The 18,202-nt window shown below is 40.8% G+C and overlaps 1 protein-coding gene across 3 annotated transcripts; it reads left to right on the top strand.

Annotated features, from left to right (window-relative positions):
- Positions 1-1,133: 1,133 nt before the first annotated feature.
- On the top strand, positions 1,134-8,627 carry LOC115201704 (target of Myb protein 1-like). 3 transcript variants are annotated; one of them, XM_029765537.1, is made up of 16 exons: positions 1,134-1,256; positions 2,705-2,789; positions 2,894-2,972; positions 3,082-3,231; positions 3,347-3,481; positions 3,637-3,768; positions 4,031-4,147; positions 4,294-4,427; positions 4,511-4,538; positions 4,645-4,768; positions 4,858-4,915; positions 5,443-5,512; positions 5,862-5,930; positions 6,591-6,650; positions 6,890-6,929; positions 7,105-8,627. In XM_029765537.1, the coding sequence occupies exons 1-16, from the start codon at positions 1,205-1,207 to the stop codon at positions 7,200-7,202; spliced, it is 1,431 nt and encodes a 476-aa protein (XP_029621397.1). In that variant the 5' UTR covers positions 1,134-1,204; the 3' UTR covers positions 7,203-8,627. The 3 variants fall into 3 exon arrangements, with proteins under 3 accessions (XP_029621397.1, XP_029621414.1, XP_029621404.1); XM_029765554.1 differs by lacking the exon at positions 3,637-3,768; XM_029765544.1 differs by lacking the exon at positions 5,862-5,930.
- Positions 8,628-18,202: the final 9,575 nt, after the last annotated feature.

Raw genomic sequence — 18,202 nt, 5'->3', positions numbered from 1 at the left:
AGGACCGCAGTGTTGAAGCGCGTAATGTGTAAAAAGTGTCTGTTCTCGGTTGCAACACTCACTACATAGTTCCAAACTGCCTCTGGAAGCAATGTCAGCACAAGAACTGTTCGTCGGGAGCTTCATGAAATAGGTTTACATGGCCGAGCAGCAGCACATAAGCCTAAGATCATTATGCGCAATGCCAAGCGTTGCCGCCAATGGACTCAGGAGAAGTCGAAACGCGTTCTCTGGAGTGATGAATCACATTTCACGATCTGGCAGTCCGACGGACGAATCTGGGTTTGGTGGGTGCCAGTAGAACGTTACCTGCCCCAATGCATACTGCCAATTGTAAAGTTTGGTGGAGGAGGAATAATGGTCTGGGGCTGTTTTTCATGGTTCAGGCTAGGCCCCTTAGTTCCAGTGAAGGGAAATCTTAACACTACAGGATACAATGATATCCTGGACAATTCTGTGCTTCCAACTTTGTGGCAACAATTTGTGGAATGTTCTTTCCTGTTTCAGCATGACAATGCCCCCATGCACAAAGCGAGGTCCAATGGTTTCTCAAGGTCGGTGTGGAAAAGCTTGACCGGCCTGCACAGAGCCCTGACCTCAACCCATCAAACACCTTTGGAATGAATTGGAACGCCGACTGTGAGCCAGGCCTAATTTCCCAACACCAGTGCCTGACCTCACTAATGCTCTTGTGCCTGAATGGAAGCAAGTTCCAGCAGCAATGTTCCAACATCTAGTGGAAACCCTTAGCAGCAAAGGGGGGAGCAGCAAAGGGGGGAACAACTCCATATTAATGCTCATGATTTTGGAACGAGATGTTCGACGAGCAGATGTCCACATACTTTTGGTCATGTAGTGTAGCTTCATAGTCCACGTATTTTGATGGCTGGGGTAGAATGTGAAGATGGTTTATCGTTTAGTCCATAGCTAAATCGTTTTTTTGTCCCTCTTTGTGCAAATGTTCTGGTGGCCCTATTGTAGGCTACCCTATCATTCTGAATGTATTAATATGGTCTCATTTTATGCAATGTATAAATTCCCAATTAGTAGACAATAAAGTCCAGTGAATGTAACTTTCACTTTAACAGATGACGTAACCTAATTTAATTAAATTTGTGCTGCTTCAGTTTTTTGCGAGAACTCCTCTGCTGTGGAAACGACGGAAGCGCAGTTCTGGATTTTGGTTTGACTGGTAGAAAGAAGGATGGAGTTTCTGACAGGGAACCCGTTTACTACACCGGTGGGTCAGCGAATAGGTAATTGTTACATTTTAACTAATAAAGTAGGTTTATAGTGTTTTGACAGGTGAGTTTGTAGATAGTTTACATTGTTGCATCGGACATGACTCGCTACAAGACATTGGTAGGCTACTGTTGGAAAACAGATATTATCACTCCATAAAACGCCACTAGATATTCCGTAGGCTATCGAAAGTGAAATTGGCGTTATTGGTTATGTATTTAATAAGAAACGAAACTGTGACAATTGCGTGCTTATAGTTAGTTAATTGATCAAGATTGACAGTGCAAGAAGAGATTAGATCATGCTATTACTTGACTGACACTTGCACCGCACAATAATACCCTAGAGGCGGGTTTACAGTGTTTTAATCCTCAATTTAATTGGCCAGTTTGGGTATTGTTGGTGGTCTATAGACCAATCGTTTGGCAAGCTCTGGGTGGGGCGGTTAAAAGTTGTTCCCTTCATTCGTGACCTAATTTTAATAAAGGAGAATTTATTAAAGGTCCAATGCAGCCATTTTTATCTCGATATCAAATCATTTCCGTGTAACCATGCAGTACCTTACTGTGAATGTTTTAAATTAAAGTTGTCTAAAATAAACTAAATGTACTTCTTAGCAAAGAGCAATTTCTCAAGCAATAATTTTGCTAGGAGTGGGAGAAGACAACTGAAAACTAGCTGTTATTTGCGGAGGTTTGGAACACTTTATTATTGCTATATTAACTAATTTACCAGGTAGACCGAAACTACATCCCACCAAAACAGGCAACAATTTCAGGTAGACTTCTCAAACATCTCTTACACTAAAAAGTCATTATCATTTTCACAATAGTACACTGTATTATTTCCACCTAATAGTGTGAAAATATCAAACACAGACAAATCACATTTTTGACTGCACTGGGCCTTTAAGAAATAATGGAATAACGTGCATACTGTAGATGTTTCATAGTGAGTAACATTGCTGATTTAATAATTAATCTGCTTGCCAACTTGATTTTATGTAGACTACAAGTGGCCTACTATTTTATCTTATAAGCTTGAAAACTCCCCCTGTGATGTAATTGTTTTCCATCTATAATCTGCCTATTTTAATGTATATGACCACAATGAGACAGTACAAGTAGGAGAGGTTGTTCTCCTTTCTCAACTGAGCTAAATCCTGTATCTATCCCCTCCCTTTCAGAGGAATGAAGACAGAACATTTAAATTGTTTAATAAGCGTCTGCCAAGGAACCTAATGCTGGTCACATGAACCAGTCAGTTAGATGGAGAAAGAATGAGTTTGACAAACAAACAGGGATTTAACTCGCATGGATGAGTAGAGGCATCAGCAAAGCAGGCTAATAAACAACTATTGAGAGTTGTGTGTTATGAGGCAGAGACCGTTTCACAGTGACTTTGTCTTCCAGATAATTTTATGCAAAATAAAGAGCAGTGTCTCAATTGTTTTTGTTCTCAGAATATGCAACCAGCTCCAGTCTGCAGTCGGAGGACTGGGCCCTCAACATGGACATCTGTGACATCATCAACGAGACAGAGGAGGGGTGTGTATCCTCTGTTGACATAATGGACAGTTTTTTTTCCTTTGACAGCTTACCGTATTGTGCTCTTGTTGTTTAAGTTGATCGTTTACCTACAATGATTACAGGCCTAGAGATGCATACAAAGCAATAAAGAAGAGGATTGTTGGAAACAAGAACTTCAGAGAGGTCATGCTGGCATTGACTGTGAGTGTCACATGCCTCTCTCATTCACCATACTTTTTCCTTTTCTTCATGAACTTGTAACCTAACTTTCTTTCTCTCTCCATCTCTCTTATGTCATGTTGGTTCTCAGGTACTGGAAGCGTGTGCAAAGAACTGTGGCCACAGGTTCCATGTACTAGTCTCAACCAGGGAGTTTGTTGAGGGGGTTCTGGTCAGGTCCATCTTACCCAAAAACAATCCCCCTCTGGTCCTGCATGACAGAGTGCTCAGCCTTATACAGGTGAGAGATGGCATTGGTACTCATTCCTTCAGTAAGTCACAGAGCTGTGTTGGAATTGACAGCTAGCTATTGTCTGGTGTGTGCTGTTTATGATGTGTGTTTGTCTATTGTTCAGGCATGGGCAGACGCATTCCGCAGCTCGCCAGCTCTGACGGGCGTGGTCTCTGTGTACGAGGACCTGAGACGGAAAGGACTGGAGTTTCCCATGACTGAACTGGACGGATACTCCCCCATTCACACTCCAAATAGGGTATACCTTCAAACAATGACTGGTGAAAATGCATGCATTTCCTCACTGACAAATACAGAGTACAACTTTCTGCCTAACCTCTCTAAAGCTGTTTTAACTCCCTACTCCCTAACACTAGTCTCTAACTCAATTGGTCCCTGTGCTCTGCCCACCAGACTGTGCCTGATAACGGGCCTACTGTCACTGTATCTGCTGCACCCTCATCCCCCAGGCCTGTCCCCATATCACCACAGCTTTCTGCATCCCAACAGAGCGAGCAGGGACCCCTCACCTTCACACCTTATCAGGTGATTGGAATGCTCACGTCATACAGGGGCCTCTAAAATGGCATGGCTTTTATTTTAGTAACACAACTATCTTTTGCATGCAGGCTGAATTCACTCCAGGGCATTACTGTAAAATCCAATTACCTTGTGCACTGTGGATGTTTCACAGTTACTTGTTTCACATTCAGAATTTCTAATAAAAGTTGATGCTTTACAGTATTATGCCAACCCCACCCCACACAATTTAGCATATGAGTGCTGATGCCATTGACTCCTATTCCAGGTTAAAAAGTTGAAGACCGACCTGGGAGTGGTTCGAGGTAACCTGACAGTGATGTCAGATATGATGTCTCAACTGGATCCAGCAACAGCCAAGCATTCAGACACCGAGCTGCTTCAGGTTAGTTGGTTCGCTCGCTGGGCTCTCTCTATGGCTGTCCATCCATGGCTGTGACACGTCATCTGTTTGTATCCATCTCTCTTTTGTCCATTGCTGTCTTTCCGCTGATTCTCTGTATCTCCTGCTTTCTCTCTCTCTGTCAGTAGGAGTTGTATGCAGCATGTAAAGACATGCAGGATACGATAATGGAGCTGGTCCCAAGACTCAGTGAGGAGAAACTGACAGAGGAGCTGCTTGTTGCCAATGATGAAATCAATGCCACATTCACTCGCTACCAGAGGTATTGTCCTAAATGATCAACATGAGATGGAGTCAATAATTCCTGCTATGATAGCAGTATGATTTTCATTATTTCCTTTCCAGGTTTCAGAGACAAAGAGCTACACAGCAGGTAAGTGTTTTTTCTTAAGGATCTGTGGTCCTTTACCCTTATCACAAATGCATGTTTGGATGAGAAATATGTACTGTTCAACTTCACATTTTTCTCAATCGCCTAGAGCCCGACCTACGTCAACCTTATTGACCTCAGTGCAGCAATCAAGCCTGTTGTTACAGCTCCCACCCACAGCCATCTCAGCCGATCAACAGTGGACACAGTGTCTAGTCAGATGACAGGACTCAGTAAGTAACTACAGTGTTCCTCGATCTGATAGAGGTTCTCAATGTGTCTCTATGGTACAATGAATTATCGTACCCTGTTTTCCACATAGGTATGAGGGAATTCGATGAATTTGCACAGAACAGGAGCATCTCACAGACACGACCGAGGTAATAGACAGCTCCAACAAAAGTCCAGGTTTTGCTTTCATGGTCGAATGGATTGTTCAGACTCATAGCAAGAGTGAGCGGGAGCTTACTAAAGCACGTCTCAAGACTTTCTCCTGGCTTACTACGGTATAACAAATGGACTAGTGCTGTGGTTGTCTTGTCACTCCCTGGCTTGTTTAGGTTATAACAGTCCTGCTCCAGCTAAGGTGGTGCAGTAGTCTAGACCGGAAGTGAACCTGACTGGCTCAGGATGGCTGCTTATCTCTCTCAAGATATTTGTGCCATTCATTCTGTCAATAAGGATTATGAATGGAGTCTGACATGAACTGCAAGCTTACATGGCTAGTGAGAAAACTGCAAACATTTGCAATACAAATGTTGAAGGAATGTTCCTCCACTGTATTTGGTTTTCCAATAAAGTTGTTCATACTTTGGCCAATGGTTACTTGTGGAGATGGCTATTATTCTACTACTGTATGTAGACTGTAAACTGCATAATTTTGTAAGCAGTGAAATGTGTGTTTCAGTGAGAGGAATGAAGGTGTTGCCGACAGTCTGGCTCAAGCACAGAACACCAGATTACAGAACACTGGAACGGTCAGTAACCCCACAATTATTTAACCCAGGACAGATTTGAAAGGATGTTTGTTTAGGAAGGGCATTGCTTGTGTCCATGGAGTCCTTATGCCCTGTGGAGTGTCACTAATATGTACAATAACCCAGTGTCTTAGTTAATGTGTAGGTCTGCCCTGCCTCTATGTGTGTAAACAATGTTCTGTGTCCTGCCACAATTTCATGTGCAAAATTGGCAATTTTGTTAGTGCTATAAGATTGTCTGTCTGTGTCTCTGTTTTGTCTCCTTGTTCATAACCCAATGGTTTTGTGTTATGGCATACATGTCTACCGGTATCTTTGTTCATAAATAAAAATGTCGATCTGTGTAAAGGGTGACAGCCCAGACTCCACCCCCCTCAGCTCCTCGACACAGTTTGATTGGATGATGGAAAAGGGAATGGTGGGTCTGATTGGCTGGCACAGTGCCATTCCTTTTGCATTCTACCCCTGGGGCTTATGCTGGGATGTTTTGCATTCAAGCCTGTTTAGTGTGTGTTTTAATGAATGATTGTTTCCTTCCGTCTTTGTACTGAGATGGTTGTATGATCTTTTTTCCGGTGTGCCTGATCTGGTTATTTTTAGCTTACTTTGATTTTTGCATTCGTGTTGATTGTTCATTTCTGAAACTGATAGATGGTGTGTATTGGCACATCTTAAAGGGATACTTCTGGATTTTGGCAATGAGGCCCTTTGTCTACTTCCCCAGAGTCAGATGAACTTGTGAACACCATTTTTGTCTGTGTCCAAAATGGCCTCATTGCCAAAATCTCCAAGTATCCCTTTTAAATCATAACTCTTCTGAATCATTACTATGCTTGCTAATTTACTCCCACTCTGTTTTGTTTTCCCTGCTGTAACTTTGGTGTGGTGGATGGATCCCTTGTTTCCCCTGTCTAAAATAAACTGGTTTCGATCAGAATACTAGGGGTCAGCATGCTTGAATGGTGGTTATGTGTAGATTGCCCAAGAAAAATGTAATGGTACTCTAGAATCTGGTCATCACAAGAAAACAGTGGCTTACAGTAAATCCTGATAGTAACCTCTTGCCTAACTCCCCCAGATCCCTGTGAGTCAGACGTCTGTGATGGATGACATTGAGAAGTGGCTGGATGTGGACGAGGTGGGTCACTGTTAGCATTCACTCAATGTCATGGTATACAAGCAGAGTCCAACTTGGTTCCATGTTATACCAGTGCCAGTCCTTGCACCCCCTCTAATTTGGTTTTATGGACTTTATGCTTTACCCCAGCAAATGTAACATTCCTGGATTCTTGAACATATATTCAATTTTGTTTGGACATGTGACTTTTGACGTGAACACAACAGTCATGGCTTTCATGTGTGTTATGTGTATCACAGGAGGACGACATGGCTGATTCAGAGGGTGTGACAAGTGAGGGTGAGCTTCTATTTCTTAGTTCCTCATCCAGCTCTCATCCACTCCCTGGGTATCGCTATGTAGATCCAACAACAGTTTAGTTTGCTTTCTTGTACTATTACAAAGTCCTGAGTAATCCCTTTTTGAGACCAACAAAGCCCACCTAAGGCAACTTCTCCTTCTCCCTCCTGTTTAGAGTTTGACAGGTTTCTGGCAGAAAGAGTAAGAGCAGCGGAGCGACTCCCGTCCCTGAAAGCTTCTTCTTGTGACGACAACAACCACTCAGAGTCATAGGCCAAGCCGCAACCTGTCACATAACCAATGCCATTTTCCCAAATAGTGTGAGAGGACTGAACTGGCTGAATGTATGATTGGCACATACAGTGAGTGAATGACTGGTGGGAACAACTCCTGACAGTAGGGTTGTGCTACTGACACTCAGGTACACTACAGAACTACTTTATGTTCAACTCTCCTGGGTTAAGGTCTTCATCTACTATGTTTAATATATATTGTTATGTTAAGGCTAAATTAACTTGGACCAAGTGTTTTTAACTTACACTAAAAGAGTGCTTTATGATAAGAACTTAAGTCGTCCAGTGCCACTATGGATATCCAGTTGAGGAGGCTGGTGGGAGGAGCTATTGGAGGATTGGCTTATTATAATGGCTGGAATGGAATGGAGTCAAACATGTGGTTTCCTTATGTTTGGTACTGTTCCCTTTATTCCATCTAGACATTATAATGAGCCTGTCCTAGTATAGCTCCTCCCACCAGCCTCTGGTATGGCTGCGGATACAAACATTTGCACAATGATTAAGTTTAATTCCTGTTATTTTTCTTAGAAGAGAATGGAATATGCCCAATATTTTCAGATGAACATTGAATGGTGTGCATTCCAGAAAATGCAGGCATGATAAACACAATGTTAGTAGATTGCAATAAGCTAAAATTAGGGGAAATGAATTATGTGATGCTCATGATGAATCCCATTTGTAATACAGAACACTTTTAGGAAGAGCAATACGAACCTAATTGTTTCTGGAGTACATGAAGTTTATCAAATGTTACACAATGTCAGTCAAGAACTTGTTCTCAACTGGCCTACCTGGTTAAATAAAGGTGAAATGAAATACATTAACATTAAACACAGATGAAGTCTTAAAGATAGTTTGCTTTTATTCACTCTGGGAGATGGGGTGCTCAGTGTGTGGTCTGATTTCATGGTTCTGCAAATATAACTGATTTCTGTGTTTTGTAAAATTGGTATACCATAATTCCACTTGTCTGTGACTGTGAATAACACAAAGGTTTTGCAATTTCCAATGCCATTTAAAAAAGCATGTTGAATCTGTCAAGTACTTACAGGAGTGATAATGCTTTTGTCATATCAACTTTAAAAGGTGTCTGAAGAAACTGGGATGCCATAACTTTTACACGGAACAGCGACGGGCTGAGAGGAGTTCCAAACAGCTGGGGCAAGGGGAAGTTGAACTATGCATTTTTTCCTTATATAAGGAATTGATATCCCAAGTTCAACGTTTTAAAAACGAAAGTGCCTAAAACCAAAGTATGGAAGAGGCAATTTAGAAATGTGTTGTGAAGCATAAACTAGGCCAATGTTTGGTTCTCTGAAATACTGCATTTTGATCTGTAAATCTCTGTTCTGCATGGTATCTAAACTATACTGAACTAAAATATAAATTACAATTTCAACAATTTTACTGAGTGTAAAGGGATTTATAAGTTTGAATATAATGATTAAATAATTCTACCCTGAGACTTAACTATTAGGGATATGGTCTATATAGCATGTAGAATGAATAACTAAAGGTTTTCCATTACGTGGAACAATGTCAGATCAGTAAAGTGAATTGCACGTTGAGTTAATTTTAGTTTACAGGGACAGTGCACATTAATCACAGTTGTGTGGGTATAATGGCAGGGTATTCCTATCAAACACTTTGAGAGCCTGTTTGCAGACAGACTGAAGGGGTTTTAATGTTGTAAAGCAAGCTTGGGTCAATTTAGTCAAGTAGTATGTTAAGTAGAACATTTCATAGATTTGAAGTAAAGTATTGTATCCAAGGGTAGCGCATGTTCAATTAAGTACACATAACCATTGAGGAAGTTTAAAACTAATGATTGGAGGGAGTACAGTGGAATTATTATTAGGTTTTGTTTGTAGTCAACTTTTGGGTTTCTGAATCGGTATAGTATAATGAAATGCTGACCAAGTGGTTGTGTTTTTTTCTCTGGGAAAATGAGTGCTTCATTGGAACATCTTTGGAATGTTTCCTAGAGACACAATATCTTAAAGGGGTATACACACATGGTATTTTAGAAGTTTTGTTTTCTGAGTTTTAAGTAAATACGTGAATTATTTTGGATAAAGGTATGTTTTGGGAACCTGGGATACAACATGTAGAAAATGGTTGACGGTTTTTCTTTAATTTGTCTAAGATAGTAAGAAACACTTCTGTGAAGGGGTGGTATGACTTTTGACCTCTATCATGGCGTTCCTTTGTTGTCTGATCAGCCTCATGGGAGGGCCATTTGGATAGTGAATTTAATGTCATTTGAGGTACTGATTTTAAGGAAATTAGATATCTGATAATTATGATGGAGTTAAGAGTTCTTAGACATATTAGTAATTTAAGCATATGAGAAGGCAGTGTATTAAATTTAACACAACAAGGCTGTGAAATTGATATAATAGTATTATTATATTTTGTTGTTGAATAAGTTTATAAAGTTAGCAAGAATAAGTTAATAATGGAAGACTTAGGTTAATTATTTAGGACATATTCTAAGCCAACAGGACAGGGATATATGACATCTGTGGTGATCCAGGATCATAGAGAGTATTGAGATAAACTTAAGTAGCTATGGAATAATCTCAGAGATTACTACTAGAGACATGTTGATTTTTCTAAAAACCATGAGAGCCAACAGGGGAACAGGGAGACATTTAGTCAATATTTGGAAACAACCCATATTTGATACTGACTGTTATAAGAAGAGAGCGACAGACAGATAGTTTGAGGGCAGACGGAGAAGTCCTCCCCCGCACTGCTGGGACCTTGATGGTTTGGGAGTAGTAGGAAGAAAGGAGGGGGGCCAGGAGGAGGAGAAGATAGAAGTGACACAGAATGGTTAGATAACCTGTTGAATGTGGCTGTCACCCCCACAGAAAAGCCGAGGCCATAAAAGAGATTACTCCCACCTTTGAAGACTTGTTAGAGGGGGGTGTAATTAGAGAAGGCGATGCACAATGCAATTCTCCAATGTTTTGGTAAAGAAAGCAGCCCCGAAGTATGACTGAAGAATGTTATATTATACTCAGCTACTATAAGGAGTGATTTAGAGTGGGGGGGGGGGCAGTACGGGTAGTTGGGGATTCTGTTACAAGGGGAATGGTAACCACTTCTGGTAAACCTATTACACATGCCCAGTTGATTTTGAATTTAGTAGATGCTGTACTTTTACCGGAAAAGATAGCTATTTGTAAGTGTGAGGCACTCTAAGGGAACGGATAAAATTAGCAAGGGCAACAGGAAAGCTGATGAGGAAGCAAAAAAGGCCGGTCTTAAACCACAGCCATTTACACAGCAGTTGTTAAAAGAAGAAGTGAACATAGACAAAAAGGTATTACAGAACTGTCAAACTAGAGCACCAGTTAAGGAGATTTCAAAATGGGAAAAGTTAGGAACGGTCTATACAGATGGGATTTGGTACAGGGATAAGTTACCCATACTACCAAAGTCATTGTTCAGATATGCAGCAATATTGATACATGGGCAAAGCCATGTATCAACAAGGGGGATGATGGAAATAATTACGAAACACTTCGTAGCATACGGAATTACAAATTACTTTAAAAAAAATTGTACAAGATGTGTTATTTGTGCATAGAATAATCAACAAGGTAGAGGAAGAGCACCACTGGGAGAATAATCCCCAGGTAGAATATCCATTCCAACAATTAGAAATGGACTTCATTGATATATGTTATAACCTATTCCTAAGTGAGGGAAAGAAGGGTGTTTAGCAATAGTAGATAAGAATAGTAAATGGGTAGAAGCATTCCCAACTTACTTGGCGGACACAATTAGGGTAGCTAAAATATTAGGTCGAGATATTATCCTTAGAGTTGGTTTACTAGGATCTATTTATTTAAGCAATGGATTACATTTCAGCTAATCAGGTAGACCATATCGAAATGCCAGAGTTAGAGAGACCAGAACAGGTAGACATAGAAGTTGAAGATATACTAGCAGAACACATGAGAAGACTGTTTGTTAACCAAGCCCGTATGTCCAAGATTTTGTGTCTAACAGGTGAATTACAGGAGAAGGTGATTCACTCAATCCAACCAGGAGACTGGGTCTGGGTCCAATCACAAAAAAAAAGGACTGGAAGCAGCCACGGTGGAAGGGGCCAAACCAAGTGCTTCTGGTGACAGCCTTCGCCGTAAGGATAGCTGAAAGAGCTACCTGGGTTCATATCACACATTGCAGGAGGGTAAGACACACTGACACTGTCAAACAATCACAGAGTTAGGAGAAGAACCGAATACCAATAAGGTTTGGGGGTTACCTCTCTAACGAAGATTCCCTAACCCGCTCGATCCTCACTGTGTGCGTTCATAGAAGTGAAAGTATGGGTTGTCCTCTAGCCAATGATATGTTCTCCGGGAAGGGGTGGGGCTTTACAGGGGTACTGGTCAGTCTGAGCTGTCTGATTGTGGGAGCCATATTCCTAATACACCATGAACCACTCGAGAAGCCAGAAGGTGGTAACTTGACCCATAGTGTAAAAGATGAGGAGTTTGTATTACTAAAGTACAAAAGGTCACTTAATCTGGATAAAAAGGAAGTGGAAGTAGAGTTAGGGAAGGAAGTCTCAGTTGAGTTCTATGTAGATCAAATAGGGTCCCTAACCTCATGGAATCTAGGATTCTGACTTCCTGGGGAAGATATCTATGTAGATCCCCGTGTAACTCATGGAAGCAGGTCATAGCTCACACAGAGAGAGAGGGCTATGTCAATCCACACACCCAATATAAAAACAGATGGAGCATAGTAAAAATAAGGGTGTTTGACTGTAATCCGGAACAAGGGAAGTATTGTTTAAAGGTACGAATTACCATTAAAGGCGTAAAGCAAGAGGATTTTGGGTTATGGTATGTGGGATTTGACCAGACTTTGGGTGACACTATGGTACCATTCAGGGTAGCCGAGGTCAAAACAGGAGATGGTTCTATGACTAGCCAGGATACAAGCAATATCCCTGATAAAATGGACATCCCACGTGGAGTCATTCAGAGTCAAGGACCGGTGAGGATAGTTCAAACTAAAGATCTTAATGAAGTTATAGAGGTAGAAACAGGGTTCGCGGATATTAATTTATGGATGGAGTGGATCCAATATACAGCAAGGTCTATCGCTAAGGAAGAATGTTATGCCTGTGGAACAGCCAAACCCCAATTAATGACTACACCATTCCCATTTGAGGGAACTAATTCACCTAGAGGGGTAGCGTGTATGGTAAAGCTTTTCATGAAAGCAGGAATGCCTGACAATGATAGCTGTACGGATCTACATTATTTGTATCCCTATGTGCCTATTAGATCTAGGCTTCCCCCCTTCGTAGTGGCAGGAGGAGACTATTACTGTTTGGCCTGGTACAATACTCATGGGAGAGACGTGGGAGAGGTGGCAAGATGTAACAGGACTGAAAATGTTACTACTGATGAGACTATGAGGGATCTGACAGGATGGTTGAGATCCGAGGACTTCAATAAGATTGAGAAGCCAAGAGCTGATGTCTGGTGGTTGTGTGGGTGAGTGAAACTGTGGCCGAATTTACCTATGAATTGGACAGGTATTTGTGCATTGGTACAGTTAGGCATGCCTTTCAACCTTATTCAACACAAAGACCTAGAGCAAGGTAGAAAGAGAGAGGAGGAGTGCTCTGTCAGGGTCCTTCGACGATAGAGTATACATTGATAGTATTGGGGTTCCACGGGGGGTGCCAGATGAATTTAAAGCAAGAAACCAAATATTAGCATGGTTAGAATCAAGCATTTTCTGGTGGTCCACCTTAAATAAGAATGTGGATTGGATAAATTATATCTATTATAATCAACAGCTCTTCATCAACTATACTAGAGATGCGATATTAGCCGAACAGATGGAGGCCACTAGTTTAACCTCTTACATCTAGATGTTCTGCTAGCGGAACACCTGCTCCAATATCCAATGATGGGCGTGGCGCGAAATACAAATTCCTCTAAAATCCGAAAACTTCCATTTTTCAAACATATGACTATTTTACAGCATTTTAAAGACAAGACTCTCGTTAATCTAACCACACTGTCCGATTTCAAAAAGGCTTAACAGCGAAAGCAAAACATTAGATTATGTCAGCAGAGTACCCAGCCAGAAATAATCAGACACCCATTTTTCAAGCTAGCATATAATGTCACAAAAACCCAGAAGACAGCTAAATGCAGCACTAACCTTTGATGATCTTCATCAGATGACAACCCTAGGACATTATGTTATACAATGCATGCATGTTTTGTTCAATCAAGTTCATATTTATATCAAAAACCAGCTTTTTTACATTAGCATGTGATGTTCAGAACTAGCATACCCCCCGCAAACCTCCGGTGAATTTACTAAATTACTCACGATAAACGTTCACAAAAAACATAACAATTATTTTAAGAATTATAGATACAGAACTCCTCTATGCACTCGATATGTCCGATTTTAAAATAGCTTTTCGGTGAAAGCACATTTTACAATATTCTCAGTAGATAGCCCGGCATCACAGGGCTAGCTATTTAGACACCCACCAAGTTTAGCACTCACCAAAATCAGATTTACTATTAGAAAAGTTTGATTACCTTTGATGTTCTTCGTCAGAATGCACTCCCAGGACTTCTACTTCAATAACAAATGTAGGTTTGGTCCAAAATAATCCATAGTTATGTTCCATCAGCGACGTTTTGTTCGTGCGTTCTAGACACTATCCGAATGGTAAATAAGGGTGGCGCGCATGACAAAAGATTTCTAAATATTTCATTACCGTACTTCGAAGCATGTCAACCGCTGTTTAAAATCAATTTTTATGCCATTTTTCTCGTAAAAAAGCGATAATATTCCGACCGGGAATCTGCAATTAGGTAAACAGCCGAAAGAAAATACAGCACGGGGTCGACTCGGGCACGCGCCTAAGCCCTTTGTCCTCTGATAGACCACTTAGCAAAAGCGCTCGTGTGTTTCAGCCAGGGCTTTGAATTACGTCATTCAGCTTTTTCCCGGGCTCTAAGGGCCCATGGAAGCCGTAGGAAGTGTCACGTAACAGCAGAGATCCTTTGTAATGGATAGAGAGAATCAAGAAGGGGAAGAAATGGTCAGACAGGGTACTTCCTGAACAGAATCTTCTCATGTTTTGGCCTGCCAAATGAGTTCTGTTATACTCACAGACACCATTCAAACAGTTTTAGAAACTTTGGAGTGTTTTCTATCCAAAGCTAATAATTATATGCATATTCTAGTTTCTGGGCAGGAGTAATAATCAGATTAAATCGGGTACGTTTTTTATCCAGCCGTGAAAATACTGCCCCCTATCCATAACAGGTTAATGGTTTGGCAGAATAGAATAGTATTAGATATATTGCTGGCTGAGAAGGGGTGTGTGTGTGTGATATTCGGGTCAATGTGCTGTACTTTCATCCCAAATAACACAGCTCCAGATGGATCAGTGACCAAGGCCCTGGCTGGTTTAACCACTTTGGCAAATGAGTTAGCAGAGAACTCTGGGGTGGAGACTTCCCTGACAGGGTGGTTCGATAGTATGTTTGGGAAATGGAAAAATGTTGGAATCACTGTGTTATGGGCTGTTTTCACCTGTATGAGTGTGTTATTGATGAGTGGTTGTTTTTTGATTCCCTGTGTGAGAGGTTTGATTAATAGGACTCTGGAGAGATCGATGACGCAACAGATGGTGAGATACGGAATGATCCCAAGTTCAGACCATTGGGACGACACATGCCTGCAGCCGAGCCTGGTCAAGGATTCATTCAATTACGAGGAGCCAATGTTTGATGAGACTATCTTCAATGTTTAGATTGATTGTTCCTTTCATGAAGATTATGATAAAAATCCTAACCGGAAGAGTTATAATTGGATGTAGGACTAGGACAATCATTGATGAGTATCGAATGTAAATACATGTATTAGTTTTGTTTATTCTTATGTAACATTTATGTTTCCATATAGAGTTCGATGTATCAGAGTCTATTATTTAGTCATTAGGGGTGGATTGTAAAGGGATTTATATGTTTGGATGTAATGATTAAATAATTCTACCCTGAGACTTAACTATTAGGGATATGGTCTATATAGCATGTAGAATGAGTAACTAAAGGGTTAAACATAAGTCTAACTAGGTTGGACTAGGATAAGAGAGGAATGGGTGTCTGTGTGTTTAACCTCTCTATCCACGGTTCACACTATTCAACAGCCAGTGAAAAATCAGAGCGCCAAATTCAAAACCACAAAATGTCATAATTCAAAGTTCTCAAACATACGACTATTTTACACCATTTTAAAGATACACGTCTTCTTAATGTAACCACATTGTCTGATTTCACAAAGGCTTTACGGCGAAAGCATAAAGTTAGATTATGTTAGGACAGTTCCAACACAAGAAAAACCACACAACCATTTTCCTAGCAAGGACAGGTGTCACAAAACCAGAAAACCAGCTACAATTCTGCGCTAACCTTTGACAATCTTCATCAGTTGACACTCCTAGGACATCATGTTACACAATAAATGCATTTTTTGTTTGATCAAGTTCATATTTATATCCAAAAACAGCATTTTACATTGCCGCGTGATGTTCCGAAAATATTTTGCCTCCAATACTGCCGGTGAATCAGAACAACAATTTACAAAAATACTCATCATAAACATTGATAAATTATTAAACTGTTATTCAAAGAATTATAGATGAACATCTCCTTTATGCAACCGCTGTGACAGATTTCAAAAAAGCTTCACGGGGAAAGCACACTTTGCAATAATCTGAGTACTGCGCTCAGAAAAAGACATCAAGCAATACAGATACCCGCCATTTTGGAGTCATCTAAAATCATAAATAGCATTAGAAATATTCACTTACCTTTGATGATCTTCATCAGAAGGCACTTCCAGGAATCCCAGGTCCACAATCAATGCTGTTTTGTTCGATAAAGTCCATAATTTATGTACAAATAGCTCCTTGTTGTTTGTGCGTTCAGTAAGCTACTCCAAATGTAGGAAGCGCGGCCAAAATGTCTCGACGAAAAGTCAAAAAAAGTTAGATTTACGTTCGTTCAAACATGTCAAACATTGTATAGCATCAATCTTTAGGGTCTTTTTAACTTAGAACTTCAATAATATTCCAACCGGATGATTCCAGTGTCTTGAAAAACGTTTTGGAGCACAGCTACCCCTCATGTGAATGCGCGCCAATGAACTCATGTGCTTTCCCAAGTCAACAACTTCCAACTTCCTCTGTTCGCTCTCTGTTCACCATAGACGCCTCAAACAACTTTCTAAAGACTGTTGACATCTAGTGGAAGCCTTAGGAAGTGCAAAATGAACCCTAAGTCACTGTGTGTTTGATAGGCAAAGAAAGGACTACAAGCACCAGATTTCCCACTTCCTGGTTAGATTTTTCTCAGGTTTTTGCCTGCCATATGAGTTCTGTTATACTCACAGACATCATTCAAACAGTTTTAGAAACTTCAGAGTGTTTTCTATCCAAATCTACTAATAATATGCATATTCTAGTTCCTGGGCCCGAGTAGTAGGCCGTTTAATCTGGGTACGTTTTTCGTCCGGCCGTGAAAATACTGCCCCCTACCCAAGAGAGGTTAAGTAAACACCAAGAACTGTTAAACTGTGGTTGACCTGCCCTAGCTTCAACTCTGAGGGTTTAAGATATGAGAGGGAGTCTCCCTCAAGGTTTCCCTAATCTCAGAGGAATGAAACTGTCGGCTGGGTAATGATCTACAGTGTTAAGAGATCTGGGGCCTTAATGTATGTGTGTATGTGTGTGCGGAAGAAAGGAGTGAACTATAAAAATGATATCTCTGTACAATGGACTTCAGAGCGCCCTCGTGAATAAACACTTCTGATTCTTGTAATCTGGGCCTCCGTCTGTTTCATTCAACCAGAATCTTACACATTCTGGGTGGCAGACTGAGTATTTTAATTGAAGTTAACATTGAGAACATAATTCTCATAACACTGAGTTACAATTCATATGGAAATCAGTAAATTGAATTAAATGTAATTAGGCACTAATCTATGGATATCACATGAATGGGCAGGGGCGCAACCATGGGTGGGCCTGGGAGGGCATAGGTCCACCCACTTGGGAGCCAGGCCCAGCCAATCAGCATGATTGTTTTCCCCCCACAAAAGGGTTTTATTACAGACAGAAATACTCCTCAGTTTCATCAGGTGGCTGGTGTCAGACGATCCCGCAGGTGAAGACACCGGATGTGGAGGTCCTGGGCTGGCGTGGTTACACGTTGTCTGCAGTTGTGAGGCCGGTTCGACGTACTGCCAAATTCTCTAAAATGATGTTGGAAGTGTCTTATGGTAGAGAAATGAACATTCAATTATCTGGCAACAGCTCTGGTGGACATTCCTGAAGTCAGCATGCTGATTGCATGTTCCCTCAACTGGAAACCTCTGTGGCATTGTGTTGTGACACAAAACTGCATATTTTTGTGTCCTTTTGTCCCCAGCAAAGGAGAAATGCTCACTAACAGGGATGTGAACAAATTTGTGCTCAAAATTTGAGAGAATTTCTGTGATCTTTTATTTCAGTTCATGAAACATAGGACCAACACGTTACGTGTTGTTTATATTTTTGTTCAGTATAAATCAAGATTGCTGCCTTGGCCTTTTTAAGAATAAGCTGTTTACCTCCATCTCTGTATCCTGTGTACAAGTAGAAGGACTTTTATTTATTTAACCTTTATTTAACTAACTGCCTACCCCGGCCAAACCTGGACGACACTGGGCAAATTGTGCGCTGCCCTATGGGACTCCCAATCACGGACTTAGAGGCTGCTTTATTTATTTTGTAGCTAATCTTTTTTATCAGTGGTGTGGTTTTCTACAGGTTTAATTTAAAATTAAAATGTTTTATTTGAAGTAGACTACTTTCTGTTACTTTCTAATTAAATGTGCGAACCCCGCTTATCGGACAACTGGCCA

The sequence above is a fragment of the Salmo trutta genome, chromosome 1 (genome assembly GCF_901001165.1).
Source record: "Salmo trutta chromosome 1, fSalTru1.1, whole genome shotgun sequence".
NCBI lineage: Eukaryota > Metazoa > Chordata > Actinopteri > Salmoniformes > Salmonidae > Salmo > Salmo trutta.
This window is presented reverse-complemented; position numbering and strand designations above follow the sequence as displayed.

Coding starts and splice junctions, on each gene's coding strand:
- LOC115201704 (XM_029765537.1), top strand. CDS start 1,205: ATGGAGTTTCTGACAGGGAACCCGTTTACTACACCGGTGGGTCAGCGA. Junction 2,790..2,893: donor ATCAACGAGACAGAGGAGGG/GTGTGTATCCTC, acceptor CAATGATTACAG/GCCTAGAGATGCATACAAAG. Junction 4,539..4,644: donor GACAAAGAGCTACACAGCAG/GTAAGTGTTTTT, acceptor TCAATCGCCTAG/AGCCCGACCTACGTCAACCT.